At 37.7% G+C, this 25,188-nt stretch overlaps 1 protein-coding gene across 2 annotated transcripts in view; it reads right to left on the reverse strand.

The window, feature by feature from the left end:
* Window positions 1-25,188, reverse strand: part of LY75 (lymphocyte antigen 75) — a 138,429-nt gene that overhangs the window by 28,638 nt on the left and 84,603 nt on the right. Inside the window, exons 32-35 of one of the 2 annotated variants that reach the window (XM_054562737.1) lie at window positions 24,510-24,653; window positions 20,965-21,087; window positions 19,593-19,760; window positions 17,270-17,847 (exon numbers count right to left, since the gene is read on the reverse strand). In XM_054562737.1, the coding sequence (XP_054418712.1) occupies window positions 17,669-17,847; window positions 19,593-19,760; window positions 20,965-21,087; window positions 24,510-24,653 (614 nt within the window). In that variant the 3' untranslated portion in view covers window positions 17,270-17,668. Of the gene's footprint in view, window positions 1-17,269; window positions 17,848-19,592; window positions 19,761-20,964; window positions 21,088-24,509; window positions 24,654-25,188 lie in introns of those variants that run through there. The other variant, XM_054562735.1, reaches the window with a different exon arrangement.

Below are 25,188 nucleotides of genomic sequence, written 5' to 3' on the forward strand. Positions count from 1 at the left end.
TTCTTTTGATAAAAATTACTTTTATGAGATTCATTCATGTTGTAGTATATAGTCAGAGGCTGTTCTTTCTCATTGCTATGTAGTATTGTATGAATTTATCCATCCTTCTGTTGATGAATCTTAGGGTAGTTTCTAGTTGGCGGCCATTACAAGTAACCCTGCTATAAACATCCTGTGAACATCTTTTGTTGCATATATGAATGCTTTCTTGTCAGTATATTTCTAAAAGTGAATTACTGGGCTGTACAGTATATACATGTGTCTAAGTTTGGCAGATTATGCCAAACACTTTTCCAAAGTGGTTATAATACTTATAAGCAGGAAGTAGGTTTTTAAAAAATTGTTTGATAATCTTTGTCTTCACTTAGAATATTTCAATTAATATTTAATGTAGTTACTGATGTACTTGAGTTTATATCTACCATCTTATGATTTGTTTTCTATTTGTCCTACTTGTTTTATGTTGCCTTTCCCCCTTTTGTTTTCTTTTTGGATTACTAAACATTTTTAAATTACAGTTTTCTTTTTGCTTATTATGTATTCTTTAATTTTATTTCTGTAGTGAGTACCCTGATATTGACAACATGCCACTGTACTAAAATTTATTAGCACCTAAAATAAATTTGTACTTTTACCAATTCTTAGATGATGCTAGGATCTTATAATACTTTAATTTCATGGACCTCCCTTCCGTTGTATTATTGTTTTATTACTATTTCGTACGGTCGATATTCTTTTAGATTTAAACACATTTACGTACTGTGTTGCTCTTCATTCCTTCTTACAATTCTCTGTTACTAACGGATCATTTTCCATTTGAAGAAATTCCTTTGGTGTTTTTTTAAGTGTACATTTACTACAAACTCCCTCACTTCTTGATTTTCTGTAAATGTCTTTATACTACCTTCATGTTTGAAGGATATTTTTGCAAGTACAGAATTCTAGAATGGGAGCTTATCTGTCATTTAAGATGTAATTTTATTGTTTTGGCTTTGATCATTCCTATTAAGAAATCCTGTCAGTTTAATTGTGGCTCTTTCTGGCTGCTTTCAAGATTTTCTTTGTCTTTGGTTTTTAGCATTTTGACAGTGATATGCGTGGTTTTTTGTGTGTTTTTTTAAATCTTGATAATAAATCAATGTACTTCTTGATTCTGTAGCTTATTTTCATTGGTCACTTTTGGAAAGTTCTTGGCTACTATCGCTTCCAATAACACTCCATTTTATCCCTCCTCCCTTTCTGGGACTCGCTTTACATATATATATTAGACTTTTCACCATGTCCCATATGTTCTCTTTACTCTTTTATAGGTTTTCAATACCTTTGACTCTCCATGCTATAATCTTGTTCTTTCTGGTTTACTAATCTACTCTTCAGTTTTAACAAAAATGTTGTGAAATCGATCTATTGCATTCATAATGTCAGTGATTTTTCAGATACAGAATTTCAATCTGTTCATATTTCTATAGATTCTGGGTCTCTGATGAAATTCTTAATCTTATAATCTACATCCTTGAACTTATTACAGGTATTTTAAAGTACATTCCTGATAACTCTAATTTCTGAGTCACTTGAGAGTCTCTTTTTATTTTTGTTCTTTCCCCTTTGGCCTGTGTCCTGTTATGCATGGTAGTTTGTTTTATTTTATTTTATTTTTTATCAAATACCAGACATTGTGAAAAAACAAAACAGAACAAAACAAAACTGAAGAGACTCCTGATGATGTTTTCTCCTCTCCAAAGGAATCTGGTGGGCAGCTAGTGTCTGAAAGATCGCCTCGTACTGTCCAGGGCAAAGCTGACCCAAGGAGGTATTACAGCCCGTGTGCGGCCCAGGATCCATGGATCTCCTTTGAAAGCTTCAGTCTTAACTAGCGCCCCTTGTCCTTGGCAAGTTAAAACTCAAATGTTTGTCTTCTTAAACACCATGAGACTGCCAAAAACTTGCTCTACTTTTAGCTCCTTTAAATTTTGGCAATTCTCCTAAGGGGGAAAGTAACACAATATTAGACTCATGTGAACAAACTGCCTCAGCAGCAATCTAAGCTGGAAACACAATTCTTGTGGGATTTTATCTAGGTTTTCTAGTTGTTCTCTGCGGCAGCATTAGTCTCCCATTCCATTACAGTCAGGAGCAGAATTCCCGCTTTCACACTTTTGAACAAGTTATTAATAACTGTTTGTCCATCTAGCCAAAATCCACCCATCCAACACAAATTTGCTGAGTAACTCCCATGTGTCGGATAGAACAGGTAGTGCTAATGGGTAAGGGGGAAGGGATATAAAGAGGGATGAGTCCCACACTTAAAGTGTCCAGTCTGATGGGTTAGACATACAAACATGAATTACATAACAAATGTATGATAAGCAAAATGCTATAAAATCATTGAAGAAAGAAAAAAATAACTTACAGAGTAAGGGACAGTTCAAAAAAGAGGTAATATCTGAGCTACAAGTCGCAAGTCCATGCAAAAAAGGAAAAAAGGACAAAAACAATCTAGCAAAATAAGAGGCACCTAGTAAGGAATCAAATATTCGTTGAATGAGTAAACTAGGCAGGTCTCTCCTTCTTCCCCCTTCTTTCCCCTGCCAGATAATGTTTTCTGTATTAGACATAATAGAGAAAACAGTCATTTCCAGAATGAAACTCAAGTTGTCACAGGGCAGATATTCTAAACTGTAAACTTTGAATTTTTTTCTTCTCCTATTTGTTTCCTGGTTTCATTTGTTGTATTTTCTTTGGCCTTATGGAATTTTTTAAAAAGACTGAAAACGAAACAGACTCCATTACAACATTTAAACACCTTTATAAATCACCAGAAGTTCTTGAACCATGGATTAAGAAATGTTCTCTTCTATTATTTCTGGTCAAAGCTACACATAGTATTTTCTTTTTCTTTTTAAATATTTTATTTATTTATTTTTAGAGAGAGGGAAAGGGAAGGAGAAAGAGGAGAAACATCAATGTGTGGTTGCCTCTCGAGCACCCCCTACTGGGGACCTGGCCCACAATCAATGCATGTGCCCTGACTGGAATTGAACTGTTGACCTTTTGATTCTCAGGCCAGCACTCAATCCAGTGAGCCATGCCAGCCAGGGCTAAGCACAGTATTTTCTATTGGTAATAAATCTCAAAAATATTAAAAAATGAAAATAAATATTAAAAATCAATAATTTAAAAATACTGTTTATATGCAATAAAGCATGTCTATTAAGTGCACAAAAATGTGAATATGTAGACATGCTTTATTGCATATAAACAGGCAGATACACAAAGACAAGCTAAGTAAGTGAAATAATGTTTATATTTAGACAGTATGTTAGCAACCTATTGCTAGGTAGCAAACGATCAGCTTATATCAACAAAAAACCCGTTATTATTTCACACAGTTTGTCCAGGTCAGGAATTCAGAAGCAGCTGCTTAGCAGGGTGATTCTGGCTTGGGGTGTCTCATGAAGTTGCAGTCAAGATGTTGGCCAGGGCTACACCCATCCGAAAAGTGAAGTGGGGCTGGAGGACCCGCCTCCAGGACAGCTCACTCATCCGGATGGAGAGTTGGTGCTGGCTGTGGGGAGGAAGCCTCAGTTCCTCACCATGTGACTTCTCCACCGGGCTGCTCAAGGGTCAAGTGACACAAATGAGAACAAAGTAAAAGTACAGCGTCTTTTATAACCCAGCTTTGGGACTCACACTCTGTTATTTCCCCAATATCCTGTTGGTTATACAGGTCAGCCCTAATCAGTGTGTGGGTGAGCTACACAAAGCATGAATAACAGGAGGTGAGAATTGTTTGGGCCACCTTGGAGGCTAGCAACCACAGGCAGTGATATGTACTAAGGGGAAAAGTTAAAACAGGGAAGGAGTAGGGTTGCAATCTTAGAAAGGTGTCTAAGACAGGTATTACTATAAAGATGACATATAAAAAAAGATTCGAATGAGCTGAAGGAAAAAGGTCATGTGGATATCTAGGGCAGAGAGAGGGAAGAGTGAAGGTTCCCTCTGAGATGGAAGTGAATGTGAATGTGACGATGATGGTAATTGTAATGCATCAAACACGACTGTTGAATAAGTACATGAGCAACACATGATAAGCCCCCCCCTCCCCCCCCACACACAAAAGCTGGCCCTGGCCAGCTAGTTCAGCTGGTTAGAGCATTGGCCCAATAAGCCGAAGTTGCAGGTTCAACCTCCGGTCAAGGCACATAAAAGCAGCAACCAATGAATGCATAAATAAGCAGAACAACAAATCAATGCCTGTCTGTCTGTCTCTGTCTCAGTCTCTCTCTCTCTCAAAGTCAATTAAAAAAAAAAAAAGAAAGAAAAAAGCTATAGGCAGAAAAATGTAGAAATTGTTGATTCACTTCCTTGAACCGTTCAACTGCTTTCTCCTGCGGCTCATTGCGGCATTAGCAGTAATTCCAGTTAGTTAATTCAGTGCTGAATCCTCCTTTTCATGAAACAGGCCAGAGTGTCTGCCCTAGGAACAAGCTTTAAGTGCTACTCAAGAGATATAGTTTTATTTTGAGAATAATGTTCAAGTAGAGGCTGAATACTTTCTGAATATTTTGTAAGTTGTTGAAGTTCATGTACTTCATGAATGGAATGCTCAGCTAAGCCTTCTTCAAAGCTAACTGTCCTTGCTATAATCCTGTCTCCCCAAAATATTGCCATAAGCTTTCAATAACAGGTTCTGTAATATTTCTATAAAATATATTTCAATAAATATACTCAGCTAAAGGAAAAAAAAAAACAAACCCTGCCCACAAGGCCCTCTGCAAAGTGCTTTTCTAGAACTACTACTTCTTTGCGGCATTCCTAAAAGCTAGATTGTTATTAATAATATATCTAAGTGACTCTTTATAGATTTTATAATTTTAAATTTCTACTGATTTAATTAGTACAGAAATTTAGGAGCCTAATGAAAACCTTAAAACTTCTACTTAACCTAACTCCAAAAGTTTCCATATAGTTCCTCTGCCTAAGATTACTTTGAACTAAAATAAAATGGCATATTCACAGGAATATTTTGTATTACTGGTCAGTTGTCATAGAACTCTCTGTTCCCTTATAATTTCTTTTTTTAAACAGCCAGGCACAGCATACGAGGAAGTGATCCTTGGGACATACTTGCTCTGAATGTTAACAAAGGGAAGGCAAAAATTGTATTTTTTTCCTTTGTCAATAATAAGACCTTTGCCCCTCGCCCATTAAGATATGAGCTTCAGTCACTTACCTTCCACAAAGGCAACGGTGGTGGAGACAAAGTAAGAAGAGGGGCTATTTATCACATTTACCATGTATATAGGAGGAGGCAGTGCTGCTCCAGGCCCCTGATGAACCCAGAGCCTGGAACCCTGGGCTGCAAGGTCTCCCTGAATCTCTCAAGGAGATCCAGCCACCCGGACACTCCATCTCTCCACACCACCCTTCCCGCCTAGCTTCCAAGATGCCCACCTCCACCCTGCCCCCTCACATTGCTTCTCAGAAGAGCTCTCATGATATTTATTCATAAATGGGAATACCAGTCAGTGTGTCTGTACCTCTTCACTGGGCAGCACTGGTCTATTTGCTTAGAGAAGCAGTCTTAAGATATACCCTCAAAATCTAAAATGACCCACAAAAGGAATGACATACTTGATATGTTTTATAAAAAGTGTCACTAACACTGCTGTAAAACTAGTTTTTAACCCACGAGCACATGTTTAAAAGTTTCTCAACAATGAAAGAAGTCTTGAAATAATACTTAATTGCGATTTTATTTTTTCATTGGAAAAGTAAACATTTAACAGTTGAAATCTACAAAAAAACATATGTGAGATAATTTCCCCTGAAACATAACTGTGCCATCCACAATGGTCAGAAAAAGTCACATCAATAGATTAAGATGATTTAATGCTTTGAATTCAATTATGAAATGAATTCTTAGCATAAGTAAAATAATTTGAAAGAAATGACAATCCCATTATCCCCTCTGCTTTTAAAACTATCTATTTTTTTTTGTTCTTTTACTATAAATTAGAATAAAGTACAGAGACACAAATCAAAACAAAACAAAAAACCACGAAGTAGTAAAGTCTATGCTATCATGTAGTTTCCTCTTGGTGAGGGGACTGACAAGCAAGAAAACAGGGAATAAACAAAATGCTCTGAGATCGCATTAAGTGTTTTGAAAGAGAAAAAACAAAGGTTTGTGATAGAGAATGTGAGATGTTCAGAGAAGACGTGAGGAGGTGACATATGAACAGAGATCTGAATGATGTGGGTTAGGGCCGCCATGACAAGCACTGGGAAAGGGGAGGGTAGTCGGGGTGGAAGAACTAGCAGGTGGTCGAGTCCCTAGGAGGTCAGTGCGGATAAACAGAATGGCCGGAAGCATGGTGAGAGATGACATCAGGAAGGCAAGGCCACCTCACCTAGGGCTGGTAGGCTATGGCAATTCAAAATTAGTAACCTAAATCTTTACATATTAGTGTTTTCATATTTTTCAGGTAAATACCCAGAGGAGGAGTTGCTGGATCATATAGTAGTTCTAGTCTTAATTTTTAAAGGAATATCCATACTGTTTTCCACCATGACCGCACCAGTTTACAATCCCACCAACAGTGGATAAGGGTTCTCTGTTCTCCACATCCATGCCAACGCTTGGTATTTCTTGTCTTTTTGATAACAGCCATTTGAAAAGGTAAGCATGGCTTTGGATTTGTGGCTTTCATTTACATCTCCCTAATAACTAGTGATGTCAAACATCTTTTCTAGGCCTGTTAGCCATCTATATGTGTGGAAAAACGTCTATTCAGATCTTCTGCCCATTTTCAATCTAATTGTTTTTTGTTATCATTGAATCATGTAAGTTTTTTTGTAACATTATTTACAATAATAAGATGTGGAAACAACCTAAGTGTCCACTGATGGATGAATAAAAAAAGAAGGTATGGTATATACCACACGTACAACGGAATACTACTCAGCCATGAAAAAGATGAAATATTGCCATTTGTGACAACATGAATGGATCTTGAGGATATTACACTAAGTGAAATAAGATGGAAAAGGGTGAAAACCATATGATTTCACTCACATGTGGAATATAAAACAGAAAAGTAACAACAAAAACAAAAAATAAAAAAACCTCGTAGACAGTGATGACAGAATGGTGGTTACCAGAGGGGTAGGGGATGGGGGAAAGGAGAATTGGGTAAATGGGGGCAAATACCACATATGGTAATGGAAGGCAACTAGACTTTTGGCAGTGAGCATGCAATATAGTATACAGATGTCAAATTACAATGTTGTACACCTGAAATTTATATACTGTTACCTCAATAAATATAATTTTAAAAAATTAAAATAAATACAAAGAGGACTGCTTCTACAAATAATTTAAAAAATAAAAATAAAAGGACTGAGTAACCTAGACTCTGAGTCACGTGATAACCAAAGAATACTTATATTCAATCATCTTATCCCACCCATGGGAAATCATTGACCTAGTAAATATATACTAATCATCTACTATGTGCAAAAAGCACCATTACAGAACATTTTAAAAGGGATACCTTGAAACCTTAGAGAGGAATTTAAAGTAAGTTTTGTTTATTGTGATTTTCAAGATAATAAAGAAAAACACCATAAGACCATTTACATAATAAACTCCAAAATACCAGAATAACAATGATTTCCATTTCAACATTAAGTTTATACTTTATGCAGCAGTACTTTAGAAGCTTTTCTATTAAGATCTTGCCATTCAGCCAAGTCTGTGAAAACCTTGAAAAGCCCTTTGTTGACTTAGTTCTATGCTGAATATGATTCCTGATCTTGTCTGGATTGGAGACTTGTGGAGTATTATGATGAAAAACATTTATATAGTTTTTTTAGACCTATATCTTAACATGTATGTGAATGTGTTCAGGAACCATAAACATCCAACATACATCCACATGAAGTGGCATTCATGTTACTTTCTAGTTGCAACAATTACCCCTCATTTGGTAGGAAGACAACATAGGGAAGGAGACCAGTATTTCCCATGCCTGTAATAGCTACTGGACATAGAGTTTTCACTTAGTGCTTACAGCTAGCCCAGTGGGGATGTTATCTCCATTTTACTGAAGTGAAGAGTTGGGTAACTTGATCAAGGACACACAGATTGTATGTACCTAACTCCAAAGTATACAGTCTAAGTCAATCCTTAATAGCTCCTTACTGAGAGAAGCTAATTAGTTAATAGCATTAATTTATTCAACATGCACTTTTTCTTACGCCCTTGAAAAGCCTATTTATTGCATTTGGGTGGTGAACACAGAATACAATATACAGATGATGTGTATATTATCAGATGATGTACATACAGATGATGTGTATATTATCAGTATAGAACTGTATATATACTTGAAATCTAGATAATTTTATTCACCAATATCACCCCAATAAATTCAATAATTTTTTTTAAAGAAAAGCCTATTTAACTATATTGGACATATAAAGAGGAAAGAGAACAAAACTTTCTTAAAATAGCTTGCCCTCTTTTGCTGATCAAAACAGCTTCTTTGAAGGGACATATCCAAATCTAGGAACTGATTTTCTAAAATAAAAAGTCTGACAAGTGTTTTTCAACTACAGTGGATTAAACAGGCAGTCAGATGTTACCGGCAAGCATGAGGAGGGCAGGCCAGTCTTCACAGAACCTCTAGTCCAGCCCTGTCTTAGACAAAACTAATATGCTCATTCTGAACAATGTGAAAATCAGCACATCTGTTTCTGCTTCCCCACAGGCATCAGATGGCATACGGTAAATGCGGGTGGACAAAAAGTTTCAGGAAAGGAGCTTTGGGTTTGTAAGCAAGTTCTGAGCTGCTTATTCTACTGCTGCCTCCATCACTGAGATCCTTTAAAACCTGCCTGCCGATCAGCAGGCTTCCAGCAAGAACCTAAAAATGGTAATGAAATTCAGGGAAAGAAAACACCAAACACTTGCAATAATCATTTTATTCAAACCCATGCAAGTATTCACTTAGTTCTAGTTTACTTTGCTCTTTAATTCCTGGAATTGTTCATTCAGTAGTGTTTTGGGATGGAAGTCTTTCCCCAGAGTTTACCACATCAGCATTTTTGACATGCTTGTACAGGAAATTTTTGACTAATTTGGAAAAAGACTGACTAATTATGTAATTTTTCAGATGTCACTTGCACAACAGCGGACTAGACTTAAAGATTTTTAAATCACACGACTTAAGTGAAATCCACGCTTAGCCTGTTCGCGTCCCACTTCGATCCTGGGGTTATTTGGCTGAACTGTTTTCCTGTTTCGACAACTTGAACACCAACCAACTGGACAAACAGCGCAGGGAGCAGAAGAGGGCCTGCTTTCTCCCACCCCCACCCTCCATCCCCGCTGCGCGCAGCGGGGGCAATTTCCGCGCGCCAACGTCCCCGCCTCTCTTTTCAACCCTCGGCTCTTCCAGGCAGTTAGCCCCCTTTGGGCTCCCTACCTCCGAGTAGGGTGTGCGCTGACGCTTGGACACCGTGGAAGAGAGAGGGTACTCCCGGCGACCCCCTTCCTCCGGGCGCTCTCTAGGAACCCACCGAACCGGGGAGTGGGGGATGCCCCCACGCCAGGGAGCACGGGGTGGGAGCGCAGGTGAGGGCGAGAGACCCGGTCAGGATGCAATCCCCCCCGGGGCCGCCCTCGGGCGGGTAGGGGGTGGAGAGGGTGGCGGGTGGAGAGTCTCCGTTGGGTCGGGGTGCGAAGGCGGGCTCCCAGGCCCAGGAGAAGTCGCGGCAAGGGGGCGGCTTACCCGCGCCGGCGGCGGCGAGGCCCAGCAGCGATAACAGGAGGGCAGGCAGCGCGGCCCCGGGCATGACTGCGGATGCGGTCACCCAGCCGCGGGGCTCAGAAGCGCAAGAAGCGCGAGCGGTCCGACCCCTCCCACCGAGCGGCCCGCGGGAGGGGCGGGAGCCGAGGTCGCCCAACCCGCTGCCAGATCCCGGCGGCGTGCTGCCCGCTGGAACGCCTCTCTTGTCTGCTCAGGAATTTTTAAAACTTTTCATTTGAACCAAAATAATTTCAGACTCTCCAAAATGTTGCAAAAATCGTACAAAGGATTTACATTACCCTTTCAACCAGTTTCTCTAATTATAAACATCGTATGTAATTCCAGAAACATACAGCCAGGAATTGATCGCTGGTAGATTACTATTTACTAATCTTCGGCTCTTGTGACATTTCTCCAATTGTCCCTCTAATGTTCTTTTTCTGTTCTCAAATCTAATCCAGAATCATACATTGCACTGAAACGTCATGTCCCCTTGAGTCTCCTTTAATGTGGGCAGTGAGCATGCAATATAGTATACAGATGTCGAATTGTAATGTTGTACAGAATAACAGTTTCTCTGTTATTCTTTGTCTTTCACGATGTTGACAAATTGAAGAGTACTGGCCAGTTGTTTTTGTAGAATGTTTTTCAGGTCCGGTCGGTCAGATGTTTCCTCTTGAGAGAGATTGGAAGAACAGGATGCAGGGTGTTTTCTTTTCTGCAAGAGTACCAGAGAAATGCTGTCCCTTGTCCAGGAGGGATGCCATGTTAATGTGTCACATCACTGGTGATGCTAACTTTGATCACGTGGTTAGGTTGTGTCTGCCAGGTTTCTCCTTCGGATGTAATGGCCAGAAACCTTTTTCAAAGTCTCCTCCCAGTGGACTATGTCCCTCAGACAACTTTTTTTCTGGAAAGCCTGGACTAGAGTTCTTTAAAATATGTTTGCACAGCCTTTGGAAGAAACCAGCCCTGAGGATACTTTGGTCCTGTACTTCCAGCTTCCAGAACTGTGAGACAATAAATTTCCATTGTTTAAGCCAAAACAAACAAATAAACAACAAAACTATGCTTGCTTTGACGTATTTATAAACTATGCAACTCTAACTGGAATAGTGAGAGCCTCTGGACCTAGTTAACACAGCACACAAACCAGGGCCAACCCAGGCTGCTTGTGTAAGCTCTGCCAGAGCCTCATGTCATTAGCAAAAAGAGTCCTCTAAAATCGAGTCTAAACTCAAAATAAAAACAAAAATAGCTCAATTAAGAATGTACAAATGATATGAACAGATGCAAATAAGCATCTGAAAAGACACTCAACATCATGTATTGCCAGGGAATTGCAAATTAACGGAAAAATGAGATACCGCTATACACCTTTAGAATCATCAAAATCTGGAATACTGACAACACAAAATGGTGGTGAGGATGTGAAGGAAGAAGAGCTCTCATTCATTGCAGGTGGGAATGCAAATGGTAGAGCCACTTTGGGAGACAGTTCTGAAGCTTCTTAAAAAACTAACTATATTCTTACCATGGATTCAGCAGTTGTGCTACTTAGTGTTTACACAATCAAGTTGAAAGCTTATGTACACACAAAAACCTAAACACGGATGTTTATAGCAGCTTTATTCATAATTGCCCACACCAGAAAGCAACCAAGATGTCCTTCAATAAGTGAATAAATAAACAAATGGTGGTACATCCATACAATGTTTTTTTTTATTCAATGCTTAAAACAAATGAGCTATTCAGCCATGAAAGATATGGAAGAACCTTAACTATGTATTGCTAAGTGAAAGAAGCCAATCTTAAAAGGCTACATTCTGTATGATTCCAGCTATATGATGCTTTGGAAAAAGGAAAATTATGGCAACAGTAAAAAGATCTGTGGCTGCCAGGAGTTGGTGGAGGGTAGAGGAGGAGGAGAGGAAAGGAGGCATGAGCCAGTGGAGCACAGAGGACTTTTAGGTCAATGAGATTGTTGTGTATGGTACTGTAATGGTGGATACATGTCATTATACATTTGTCAAAGCCCATAGAATGTGCAACACAAAGATGAACGCCTAATGTAAATGACAGACTTTAGTTAATACTGTATCAATATTGCATCATCAATTTTAACAAAAGGTAGTGTGCTACTGCAAGATGTTAATAGTAGGGAAACAAGGGGCAGAAGTAAGGAAGTATATAGGAACTCTACACTTTCTGCTCAAATTTTTTATAAACCTAAAACTTCTAAAATAACAAAATTTTAAGTATATTTGAAGAAAATCAAGTCTAACCCTTTCCTTTCCTTTCTAGCCCTTTCTATGCCTGTGATAGTCCAGTCTGAAATGGAATGATTACACCAAAGGAATCTGACCAATGGGGGTCTGTAAGGAGAATCACAGTGTTAGAAATGATAGAAGCCATTTTCATTTACTGATAAGGAAATTGAGGCCTGAAGAAGGGACATGACTGACCCATGGGCATATAGTAAATGCCAAAAATGTACCAGAGGCCACGTCTTCTGCTGAACTCTCCCATCCGTTCCAGGTTTAACCCCTTTACCAAAGGATTAAGATCTGCGCAATTTATTTTTCCATTCTTCTCCTCAGGCTATCAACAGCAGGCTTATTTACTAAACCCATATCCAAAATGAATCCTTCCAAGGGTTCACTGTGTTTATATATTCAAACGTCATAATTCTGAATTCTTCTGTCTTACTAACCGCACAAGGAAAATGAATAGTGCTCTGCGATGGTGCAACTGAAAAACTTCTCTTCACCCCGCCGCACCCCCACCTCAGGCACCAAAATGTATTTTTATCTATGTGGATTACTTTGCATTAAAATAATATTCAAATAATCATTAGATTTACAAAGAATTGGCATCCTAGTGAATCAATTTACCTTAAGCAAACAACCCGTTTCGACAGTGTTTTGTTTCTAAGTCACTTGAACTAAGGAAGTTTTTTTCCCCACTGTTAACTCTGGTGGACCCTTCTTCATTTTTTATGCTAATATGACAAAATAAACTACTTACTGCCCCTGTGTGGAATAATGTGGTATTTTATTAAAATCTCTCAGCGTGATGTCCTACTTCCCAATCATGCCGAATAACTTTTACTTTTCTCTTTCACTCCAGCTTACTTCCTCTTTGACCTCATTCCAGACTCCAGTTCCTTAACTTCATTTTCCCAGGGATTTTATTTCTTCCTTCATCTAGTCTGGATACCACTCCCTCTCTTATTCCTCTGTTATACCTACCTGGCTAACTCTGAACCTACAGTCTCTTCTTTCTTTTTCTTTTTAAAAATAATATTGTTCTTCCAGCTTTATTAAGATATAATTGACATGCCATTGTGTAAGTTTAAGATGCCCAACATGTTAACTTGATATACCTGTAGAGCACAAAATGATTACCACCATTAGCTAACACTTCCATCCTGTTACATAATTACCATTTCTTTTTGCACGTGTGTGTGTGTGGTGAGAATATTTAAGATGAACTCTTTTAGCAACTTTCAAGCAATAAAGAATTGTTAATTATAATCACCAGGCTGAATAGTAAATCCGCAGGATGTATTCATCTAATAACTGGAAATTTGTATCCTTCGTCCAACATCTCTCCATCTTCCCCAACCCCCAGTGATTGGCAACCACCATTCTACTCTCTGTTCCTGGGTTCAGCTCTTTTAGATTCCGCATATAACTGAGGTCCTACAGTATTTGTCTTTCTCTGAGTTATTTCACTTCGCAAAATGCCCCCAAAGTTCATCTATGTTGTTCAAATGGCAGAGTTTTCTTCTTTCTCATGGCTGAATAATACTCAGTTGTATGTATGTACCACATCTTCTTTATCCATTCATTCACTTATGGACACTTAGGTTGTTTCGCTATCTTGGCTATTGTACAGAATGCTGCAATGAACACGGGCGTGCTGGTATCTCTTCAAGATCTTGTTTTCATTTCCTTTGGCTATACACCCAGAAGTGGGATTGCTGGAGCATATGGCAGTTCTATTTTTAAGTTTTTGAGGATGAGGTCTGTTTTTTCTTCTTCACATCTCCTTTTCCTCAACTTGACTGAAGTAACTGAGGACAGGTAGAGGAAAACTGTTAGTTCTCCTGGTAGTTGTCACTACAAATATATGGATTTTAATTTCATCTGGGCCTTGTATGCCTCTTCTAGTTTTTCTATTTTGTCTTGGTCATTATCCTCTTCCATTCTTCTTATCAGGTAGTACTTCAGTTTTTTTATTATTCTCTTCAGAGTGAGACCCCATTTGCTACTCACCTTTCTCATCAGGTATAGACAAACATCTTCAAATACTTACCTGCTTTCCCCTTTTCCTCAATGCAGGCCTTCCTCTGTGGTCTGAGAGAGTTTTCCTAATTCTTAGTTCTATCTGACTTTTCCTCTCTGTTGTTTAGCAATTGGAACAATATTGACTTGATTATACATTTTATTAAAAGGACATTAAGCTAAGGAACCAAAACCCTAGGACTCCTCAGGATGGATAACCAACCGATACACGGTCCCTATGGAAGGCCCCTGGGCTGGGCATGCCTGAGCTTCCTTTTGCCTGACATAGTTAGACCTAGATACCTTTGGAGCAAAAACAGAGGGTGAGCCCTCCCCTATATATTTTAGCTCCCCTAGGACCTGGGGTGGGGAGAATCAGATGGAAAGGAGGGGCTAAGGAGGAAGACCAGTAACAACACTGGTGCAAATAATATAGGGGGTCAGGGGAGGTTAAGGCCTGAACTAAGACAATAATGAAGATAGCCACTCTGTAAGAAGTCTGAGGTAAAATTGACATAACTGTTGGATTAGGAAGATGGGAAAGAAGATTTGAGAATGGCATCTGACAAGTTTCTAGCTTGGGAGACAAAGGGTATGGTGTCTTCATATCATTGAAAGAGAATATAAGAAGAAAACCTGGTTGGGGAAATAGAAAACCATTTCTAAAATTCTGCTTGTGGTTAATTTAGCTTGAAAAAAAGAGAAAAACATGTAAAGCAAATTTGTTGAGCTGTAGAGATTGGGAGAATATTTTCATTTAGACTACAGGGAATTAAGAGGTAACTTCGTATAGATCGTAAGATTTCATAGAAAAAAATGTCCCTAAGTATAGTTAAAATTTGTCTTCTTAAGTAAAATAAAATAGTTACTAATAACAATTAGACTTTCATTTCTTTAATGGGGTTTTAGGATTAAATGAACCTAAGATAAAGGAATCTGAATCTCTTACTTTCCCCAGCATAAACTCAGCAGTGGTGTCAGGACCAGGGGTTACCAGCACTACAAGGGTCGTTTACAGAGGAGACTTCTCAGATAGTGAAAGGACCTTGCCCTAGGATCAGGGAAGGGAACATGCCGTGTGTGGGGCTCAAGGGGGGACAAAAAGGGGGATCACGGTTATCACTTTTGAATTTGTCTTCTACACCTTGATCATTAGGTCTATTTGCTTCTATTTTTAAGTGCCTGGTTTTGAGAGATCAATTTTGTCAGACCACGTGGGGGGGTTGGGTTAGTTAGGGAAGATGGGAAAAGGCTGTCTTTACCTGAGATACCTGAGTAGGAGGAAGTGGGAAGGGAACACCCTACAGGCAGTTGTGGTCACGTTGAGAGGGACTTTCATGGAGATTGTCCAGTGGGAATTGGAAATATGAATGTGGAACGAAATATTTGAGCTATTGACTTAGAAGTGGTTGATGAATACCTTGGGGTGAAAGGTAGTAGACAGGATCTGCTGAGGGGAGAACAAAGAATGAAATATAAGTGGATCGTAATGGAATTTCTACTGATTCAATAATTAAAAGGTATGCTGATTCAGAGGAATATGAAAAAGAGACAAAAATCAAACATTCACAAATGTAGGAATGAATATATTTATTCTTTAAAAAGTACACACAGAAACTAAAGAATGCCTTTCTTTACAATACCTGGTCACTTTATGTCTTGTTATACTATATGCCTAACATAACAAAGTCCAATCTTGAAATATTTTTTAAACAAGGGTCAACAATGCTTTCTTTAAAATTATTTTTTTTAGTTTTTACTTTTAGAAAGAGAGGAAGGGAGGAAGAAAGAGAGGGAGATAGTCATCAATGTGAGAGAGAAACATTGACTGGCTGCCTTGCGTACATGCCCCAACCTGGGACCAAACCTGCAACCCAGGCTTGTGCTGTGACCAAGAATCGAGCTGGTGACCGTTCGGTTTGCGGTATGACTCTCAACCAGCTGAGCCACACAGGCTGGGGTAGATCAACAACACTTTTACTTAAAAAGTAAGACAACTTTATTGCAGCATTATTATTATATATGGCTATACTTTTCACATCAAGTTGGTTTAGTTCTTTGAAGAAAATCTTAATGCCTAACACTGTACAGATTATAGGGCTAGACAACTAGTTTAACAAATTCAATAAAAAATACTTTAGAACAATTATACTATAATTTGACTATACTAAAACTGTCTTTGATAATTATTTACAACTTTATCATAGTATAAACACTCTAAACTTTAAAACAAATCTATGGATTTTATACAAAAATATTCTAAAGTACAAATATAAGTTAAAAACTGAATAAAACATTCACCAGGTCCAGTGGAAACTATTATTAAGAATATATTCTAGGTGGTAAAATTTGAAGTGATAACCACAAAACAGTGTTTCCTTAATCATTCATACTTTTAAGTATTTTGGTAGTAATCACAAAGTTTAGAGTTTCATTGTATAATTTTCATGTTTATAAATACAAGATGTATAATTTCCTTCACAGACCACTTCTCTTTAGCTCATGTAACAAGTCACCAAAGTAATAAAAATTTCTTAGTCAAAAGTTGACATGCTGTTTAAAGTATATAAATTATAAAATTTTCAAAAACTTTTAGCTGATTCCCTTTAAAAAGGAAAAAGGTGTATGTTCTGCATAAGAGAAGACAAAAAAACCCCACACTGCTACCTGGTATAAAATCAATTAATTACAATATTCTCAAACTTTCGAAAAATATTAAGTACTAAATCTTTTTTAAAAGCCATTGTTTATGAATAATTATGGGCAGAATAAGACTTTCACATTTAAATAATTTTGGCATAAAATATATTTGGAATACTAGAAGAAGCATCTTGCCAAAAGGTGTCATTTTGCTGTGTAAAAAATAAGCATGCCTCTTCTTTAATAATTTTCCCCCAATGCTACAAATGACATTTTAAAAGATTTTATACATTTATTTTTAGAGAGAGGGGCAGGGAGGGAGAGAAACATTGATGTGCGAGAGAAATATTGGCTGGTTGCCTCTCACACACCCCCCAGTTTGGAACCTGGCTCACAACCCAGGCATTGAACTGGTGACCTTTCGGTTTGTGGGATGATTCCCAACCCACTGAGCCACACCAGTCAGGGCTACAAATGACATTTTAAAACAATGTTGATATTACTTACAGTTCTATTTTTACCTTGAGATACTAACTTTGCATTTGACCATATGTTCATAAAAATTAAAAGGGAGACGCGTGACCTAGTAATATGCCAATTTAAATTTCTGAGGAATTGTGTTAAAATGTCATTAAAACACACATTCTAGTTACCAACCACATTCTTATGAGAAAATGCACATTAAGAATATTGCCCTACAAACACAATTTGGACTTTAGTTTCAGCTTTGGTTTCTTTCCATTCTGTTAAGTAGAGTTATAAACATGGCATTTTTAAATAAATGTGGATACCAGAATAACAAGACAATTGGAAAAATACTTAAGACTTGTACTTTGGAACAGAGTAAATACTGGCGCTGGGAAACTTTTAAATGGCTAATTTTTCCAAACATGTTAGTGCAAATTGGCAAACTTTTAGGAGAATTTATTCATGGAAGGAAGGAAGCATAATCTCATCTTCATTCATTCCTTTTTCATATCGAACTGAAAACAAGCCTGCCCAGGGCAAACGGTTCCTTTGGAAGAGGAACCAAATCAGTAATCCGATGATGGCTAAAACGACTAGCACCGCAAGGGCGATACCTACTCCTCTGTAATCAGGGCCTAGAAGGGGGAAAGGTTTGACATTGGAGGATTATTATTGATTCTATACATTTGGCTGTGTGTCACATAAGTAAAGCCTATGCAAATTAGATGTAATAACTAGATTGTTTCACAGCGTGAACACAGAATTCAAAATCACCAACAGAGACTTAAGTGCTTTTCCCTCCCAAATTTAATTGTTTTCCCTTTCATTCAAATGCTCTCCGTTGGTATAGCAATTTCCTTCCAAAGAAACTAAAGCACTACCATTTTTCTCACTTTTACTTTTCATCATTCTATTGAGAATATCACTCCCATACTTTGACGGCAAATTGCTAAAAGCAGTAAATTTTTGTGTTTGACTTACCTAGAGCCAAATAAAAATATCATTTGCCTTAAAATGATTTAAACTTTTAGGCTGACCTCATTGAGTTCCTAGCTACTTGAATGCTGTCTGTGGCCCCTGTCTGCACGCTGCCAACAAGGACACTCTGTCCTGCGGCTTCCCTGTCACCTCTGTGCTAACTTCCCTTCTCTCGCAGGCGTCCAACAACGTACTATACATTCCATATGGATGTCTCACCTCCAAATGGATAGTTCAAAATGGCCAAAGCAGAACTCTTGGTTTATACCACCCTAACCCTGCTCCCACCACCCCCACCAAAAACTTCCAGTTTTCCATTCTACTCAGAATAGACCCGAATTCCTGATGCTTGTTTCCAGAGACCTAAGTCTCTGGCCCTGGCCCACCCTCGAGCTCTTCACTGAGTGCTCGTCAAGATTGTTCTGCTTTATGTTCTTTGCTGCAACTGGTACCTCTGCCTGGTGAGCCTCTTCCCCTGATATTTCCTGGGCAGATCTCAGCTTCAATGTCTCCTGCTCTTAGACATCTTCCCTGATAGCCCAATCTAGGGTGGCCACCCAGCTGGTATCAATCACACAGAGTTTATAGCTGTTTGATATTTTCTTCTCTTTTAAATATGGACCTTCTTGGTTATTAGCTGTCTTTTTCCACCAGGTTGTGGAGGGAGAAAAGGTTATCTCATTGTCTTGATCACAGGTGCACCCCAGCACATAGATCAGGGCATGATGTAGAGACGAGACCCGAACTATGTGCTGAACCAATGAATAATTATACAAATACTGATGACCAAGAACTGGGGTCTTAGCTTTAATATTTGTACACTAAAATGGACATTTTTATGCCAGATCTTTAAAAATGTTGCTGTGAAAAAATTTAGAGCTCTTTTTCTAGAAATGAAGTTATTTAGATTTTATGGTTATTTTATATATCAACTCATGATGGGACATAAATTCAAAGTATGATTTTCTATAGAAACCCAGGTTACTTTAATTAATTAAATCAAGTTTTGCAATGTTTTTAAGTTAATCACGAGTTTTAAGGGAATGAGGAGAAAGGAAGCAAACTGCAGGATTAAACTGTTGAGCTTTTATATATTTAAAATCTAGAATAAACTACATCTTAACATTTTAAAGAAATGACCCTTCTAATATGCTGGCAGCTTCTGCTTTTCTTAGGAAAGAATTGTACAAACTTTAGACTTTTAGTCGTGTCCTCTGTAAGTCCTAGGCACTTGTGATCTGTTTTTCTAAAGGAAAGAATCTCTATGACTTAAGATTTTTTAAATACATTTTAAGAACTAAATATTTTGGGACCAAGCACAAAACTGCATGTTATTAAATTGTACATTTATTTCCTAACTTGTTCTGCCAAGATGTTTCTTAAGGGCAGGTTACACACTTACCGAGAGGGACTTTGCAGACAACTCTTCCATAGCCACGTGAACATTCAACCTTCATCCAAGTTTCATTTGAAGCTAGCAAAATGCTACATTTTCCACCATTGTTCTTACGTTTATTTGCCCATTTGACAAATGTCACTTCTGATCCATCTAACCAGTCCCAAGATTGATCTAAAGAAATTAAATACAATTATGTTTATTGCCACTAAATTACAAAGGTAAAAAGACTTGTGGCTCATACAATGTTGTGCCACTATTTGAAATAAAATTCATTAAAAGTGAAAAAAAAATTAAAATCAGTCCATCAGTTGCACTTTTCACATTTTAAGTGCTCAATAGTCATATGTGGCTAGTGACTACTATATTGGACAGTGCAGATATAGAACAATTTCATCTTTGCAGGAAGTTCTATTAGACAACACTGATGCAGTGTTTTCATTAAAGTGCCAAATTCTTGCACGTTTATGTGGAAAGACAGATTTCTAAAGACCTGGACCTTCTTCCTTTTCCCTCCCCCAGTGAAAAAACGCCTATCAGTAAAGGTATGCTGGTGGGGAAGGAAGGGTGCAGGAAGGCCTTCCTACCATGACTCCATCTTTATTTTCCAGCCATGGTAGTGCCACCTTGTGGTGAGAATGTAAACATAATTTACAGTTCACAGATGGTCGAATTTGAATCTATTCTCTTTTTGACAAGTACTTAAAGTTTTGGAATTCACATTTATTTCAAATATTTAGAATTAAACTTTGCATAAAATGTGAAACAGACTTCCTATTACTGTATTGTGTGTATACAATTTCAAGTTCACTCAAACCCTGTTACTCCTCATAGAGAAATTCTTCCACAGATCTTTTTGAATCAATTCTTTGCAATTTTACTAAGCTAGCTTGAAAAAAATTACTATGAAGACTTAATTTTTCTCTAAGGTAAAATGTTCCAAGAGGGAAGGAAACAACAAGAAGAGAACTTTCTGAATAACAGAGTTATTAAGTGAGAAAAACTTGGGGTGGGTGATAGACATAAGAATTCTAAGGGAAGTAAGTGATAGGGTGCTTGTAGTGGGAGAGGGGGCACAGATATCGCTGTAGAAGAAAAAAACACCCTGTTGATCCAAGTATCTTAAATCTCTAACAAATCCAGTTGGTTTCGACTGATTTTCTGTTTCATTAGGGTTTAACATCACTACTAATAAGCCACTCACTTAACTTATTCATTAGGAATTTATAAGCCTTTAAATCAGCCAGCAGACCTAGCTTATTCATCAAAAGAAGCATTTGAATTATAAACCATGTGGCTTTCTTTGGCAAGGCTGATTTGGTAGAAAGGACAAGTTAGAACTCCCTTTGCACACTGCACACACGAAGATGTCACTCACCAGAAGGATGCTGAGATACTCCAAGCCAAACTCTCATGGTAATATTATTATTTTCTCTCATCAGTCTGCTCACGAATTTATTCTCATCCTCATCCTTTATGGTAACAACAGTTGCAGAATGATCTGTTGAAGGAAAACAACCCCAAACAAATTAACTTAATGCAAACTAGGTTAGTGGTTTATTCTCTACCAGCCATTTAAAAAAAATTTCATAATCAAGATCATTTAAAATTCAAACCTTAACAGAGAATATATTTAAAATCTGATATCCATCAGATGCTTAAAAGTTAGAAATATTTCTAGATTGAAACTTTGTATGAAGAAATATTGTGTGTTTTAAAAAAAATCTTGGAACTGTCTCACCAGTGAGACTTTCATGTGTACACAGCTTGTCATTAAGAAGTGGGGTATGTGATGGTAGAAATATGTATTTCCCTGTAGAGTTTTAGCACTCTCTCTTCAACAACAATTTCTGCATAAATTTACTTCTGTTAAAATAAAAATTAAATCAAATAGATATGGGATATTGGGGAGCATTAGCCTTTCTTTTAATATTATTTTATACATATGTGCATTTGGCCATGCCCATTTTAAGTTTCTAAATATAGTATGGCATTGAAAGAGTGAATATTCTTGAAGTTGGATAGGTTGCCCTTACCCCATAGAGAAAATAGTGCTATCCCCAGCATCAGGCAAGGGATAGAAATAAAATAATAACCAGGCTTGGACCTCAATCCTAATGGAATCAAATAGTCTTCAAAAGCAACAAGCCTATCCATACTTGAACTTTTGTGATAGGGCGTATAGATCACCACAGTGTGCAGGTACTTTACACGTTACCTTGTTTAATATTACATAATCCTATAGAGGAAGGTATTGTCACTATTTTACAGATGAGGAAACTGAGGCTCAAGGAGAGTAAGTAAATTGGTTAGGTTTACACAGCTATCCAATTACAGAATTAGAAATTCAATCTTAATATTTCTAATAATAAGACTAGTTTTAAATGCTCACTATTTACAGGGCACAATTCTACATTTGCAAACATTTTCTCATTTCATTTATTACTACAACAACCCAATCTTTACACAAACTTTGAAGTAAGAACTACAGATCATCCTTCAACAATGGGTTTGAACTGTGAGGGTCCACTTATACGCGGCTTTATTTTTTCAATAAATACACAGTCAGCCCTCTGTAACTCTGAGTTTTACATCCTCGGATTCAACCAACCTTGGATAAAAGCCAGTATTTTCTACCTGTTGGGAATTCTCTAATGTGGAGAACCAATTGTATTCATTGATCTATGCCACTTTATATGAGGGACTTGAGCATCTGTAGATTTTGGGGTCTGCCGTGGGGATAGATGGGAGGGTGGTAGTGGTCCTGAAACCAGTCTCACAGATACTAAGGAACGAACATAAATTTTGGGGGAGTCAAAAGTTATACACAGATGTTCTGCTGCGTGGGGGCCGGTGCCCTTAAGGCATACATTTAAGGTTAACTATATTTTTATTCTCAATGTTTTCAGGTGAGAAAAGAGGAACAATTATATAACTTCCATAGTATCACTCAGCTTGTAAGTATAGGAGCTGGTATTTGAACCCAGACCTGTTTGCCTCCAAGGTTTTGGTGTTTAACACCCACAGTACAATGACAGTAAACCTTTCTATTTTCTTCTTTTGGAGCAAGAGGCATCTGACTTCCAGAATGCATATATAACTCACAGTAGTTTCCATCATATGCATGTGTATCTATCTATTTATCATCTATCTATCTATCTATCTATCTATCTATCTATCTATCTATCTATTATACATGAATGTGTATGTATATACAAGGTCTGGCCAGAAGGTATCGAGCCATGTAATATGAAAAACAGAGGCATTTATCAAAGAAGAGAAAAGAAACATTGTACATAGAACAATAACACCTCAGTCCCCTTCAAAGTAGGCACCTTAGGACTTCACACAATTCTTCCAATCACCATCAGCTGCCCTGTCATATTTTCCTGAATCTCATCGATGGTTTGAAATCTCTTGCCTTTCAAAAGTGATTTTAGTTTTGGGAAAAGCCAGAAGTCACAGAGAACCAAATCTGGGCTGTATGGGGACTGAGTCACCTGGGTGATTTGATGTTTTGCCAAAAAAGCACTGCACCAGACATGATGCATGAGTGGGTGCATTGTCGTGATGAAGCTGCCAATCACTTGTTGCCTATAGCTGCAGCCTTCTAAATCATCTGAATAGTTTCCATGGAAGAATGTTCAAGCTTTATGCAAAATCTGATGCAGATTCATTGCTCTATCTGCTCAGTCATTTTGAATGTGACAGGCACACAGTACTCACTTTCACTCAATGGTGTCTACTGCCCCCACTGTCCAGTACAGTGAAGTTGTCATTGTTCATACACGCGCATTCCATTCCACTCTCCTTGGCTGCCAGGTTACGTTGATGTCATGCAAACTGTTCTCGTTATGTTAATAGTAGCTGGATTTTTTTCAGGACAGACCTCGTATATCTGTGTTATACGCGTATAACACAACAGTTCTCATACAAAAGTTGCTATCATGTAGGTAAGCAGTTATAAGATTTTAAAATCTATCCAATGTCTTTACACAGCAAAATAAATGAGATAAATCTCATCTGCCTAGCTAAATTGCTACCTACTCAAGGATACAGGTCTCCTTGGAGTCATTTCACAGTTTGACAATTGGCTAAATTTATCATGGGAGAGAGTCAATCATTGCTGCCCTGTCTAAAATATTTAGTTATATCTGAAGAGAACAGTACTCTTCCGTATAGTATTCAGGTGATGTGAGCCATTGTTATTGTAGAATAGATGAACAACCCATGTTTCTTTGATTTTGTGACCCTGGTCAGGCTAAGCTTATTTATTAATAACTAAGTAATGAAAAAGTCAACAATTTTGTGTTTACTACTTAGCCAACTTTACAAAAAATTTAACTCTTGATCCCTTCATCTAAGCATATCTAGCTATATTTAAAACCATTTTTATTTGTCAGTATTTTAACAACAATTCACTTAGCAATTTTTCATTCTACTTCTACTCACTTTTATTTTCCTTGTACTTAGATTCATTATTTTTATGGCTATTTTAATATTCTATTAAGATCTTATATTATAAAATTTGGAACCACTTAGCCACCACTGAGTAATTAGGTTATAAGGCTATTATAAATAGTGAATGCTAGGACACCCACAGGATCATCAGAGTAAATGACTGATGCTCTCTCTACAATGTATAAAATGCATTTTTGACTTAAGGTACAATATTTTAATTTATGATGGGTTTATCTGGACATAATCCCATTGTAAGTAGAGGAGTATCAGCATAAGAATGTAGTAACTTACCAAACAGGGGAATATACTAACCCTAATTTATGTATTTCCAATAAGTGCTATTAAATCCACAATACTCTAAAGTAAATAAATATATATACAATCATCATTTCAAATTATTTCCTTAAAAAACTGCAATTATTAAAATATTGAATCAAAGAAAATCAATGAATTTTAACTCACCAAGTGCTGAACAAAACAGTTTGGCTCCTGAGAAACTGTGTAACGCCTGGTCAGATGCGTAACAGTGGTCCCTGTACTGGATCCACTGTGATCCATTGGCTGCTGGGCATCTCGAGGAGTATGTGTGAGAGGATGCCTCTTTAGCTATAAAATGTGAGACAAGTGTAAAAATACACAGAAAAAAAAGTGACCGACTTTAAAAATCTCATTCAGGTTCCTATTTGAAACTGGTTCCTAAGGGTAAGAAGCATTCAACTCAAAATACACACTAGAGAAAGCTATCGCCCATATTCTGGGAGTGTATGTTCTGATTAGCTTTTTGGAATAATATTTTTTAAAAAGATCTTGTTTATTTATTTTTAGAGAGAGGGGAAGGGAGGGAGAAAGAGAGGGAGAGAAACATCGATGTGAGAGAAAATCCTCAATTGGTTGTCCGTGGCACACCCCCAGGGGGGACCTGGCCTGCTACTCAGGCATGTGCCCTGACTGGGAATTGAACCAGTAACCCCTCATTTTGCAGGGTGATGCCCAATCCACTGAGCCGCAACAGTAGGGCTGGAATACCATTTTTAAAACTTGGAAGATAAATGAAAGTACTCGCCCTCTGAAATGGATTTAGACTAAATAAAAACAAATGGAAAGACAATAGGAAAAGAAGCAAAGACAAGCTAGGCAGGCC

The sequence above is a fragment of the Pteronotus mesoamericanus genome, unplaced genomic scaffold, assembly GCF_021234165.1.
Source record: "Pteronotus mesoamericanus isolate MK-2021 breed Mesoamerican mustached bat unplaced genomic scaffold, CSHL_Meso_final scaffold_651, whole genome shotgun sequence".
Lineage (NCBI taxonomy): Eukaryota > Metazoa > Chordata > Mammalia > Chiroptera > Mormoopidae > Pteronotus > Pteronotus mesoamericanus.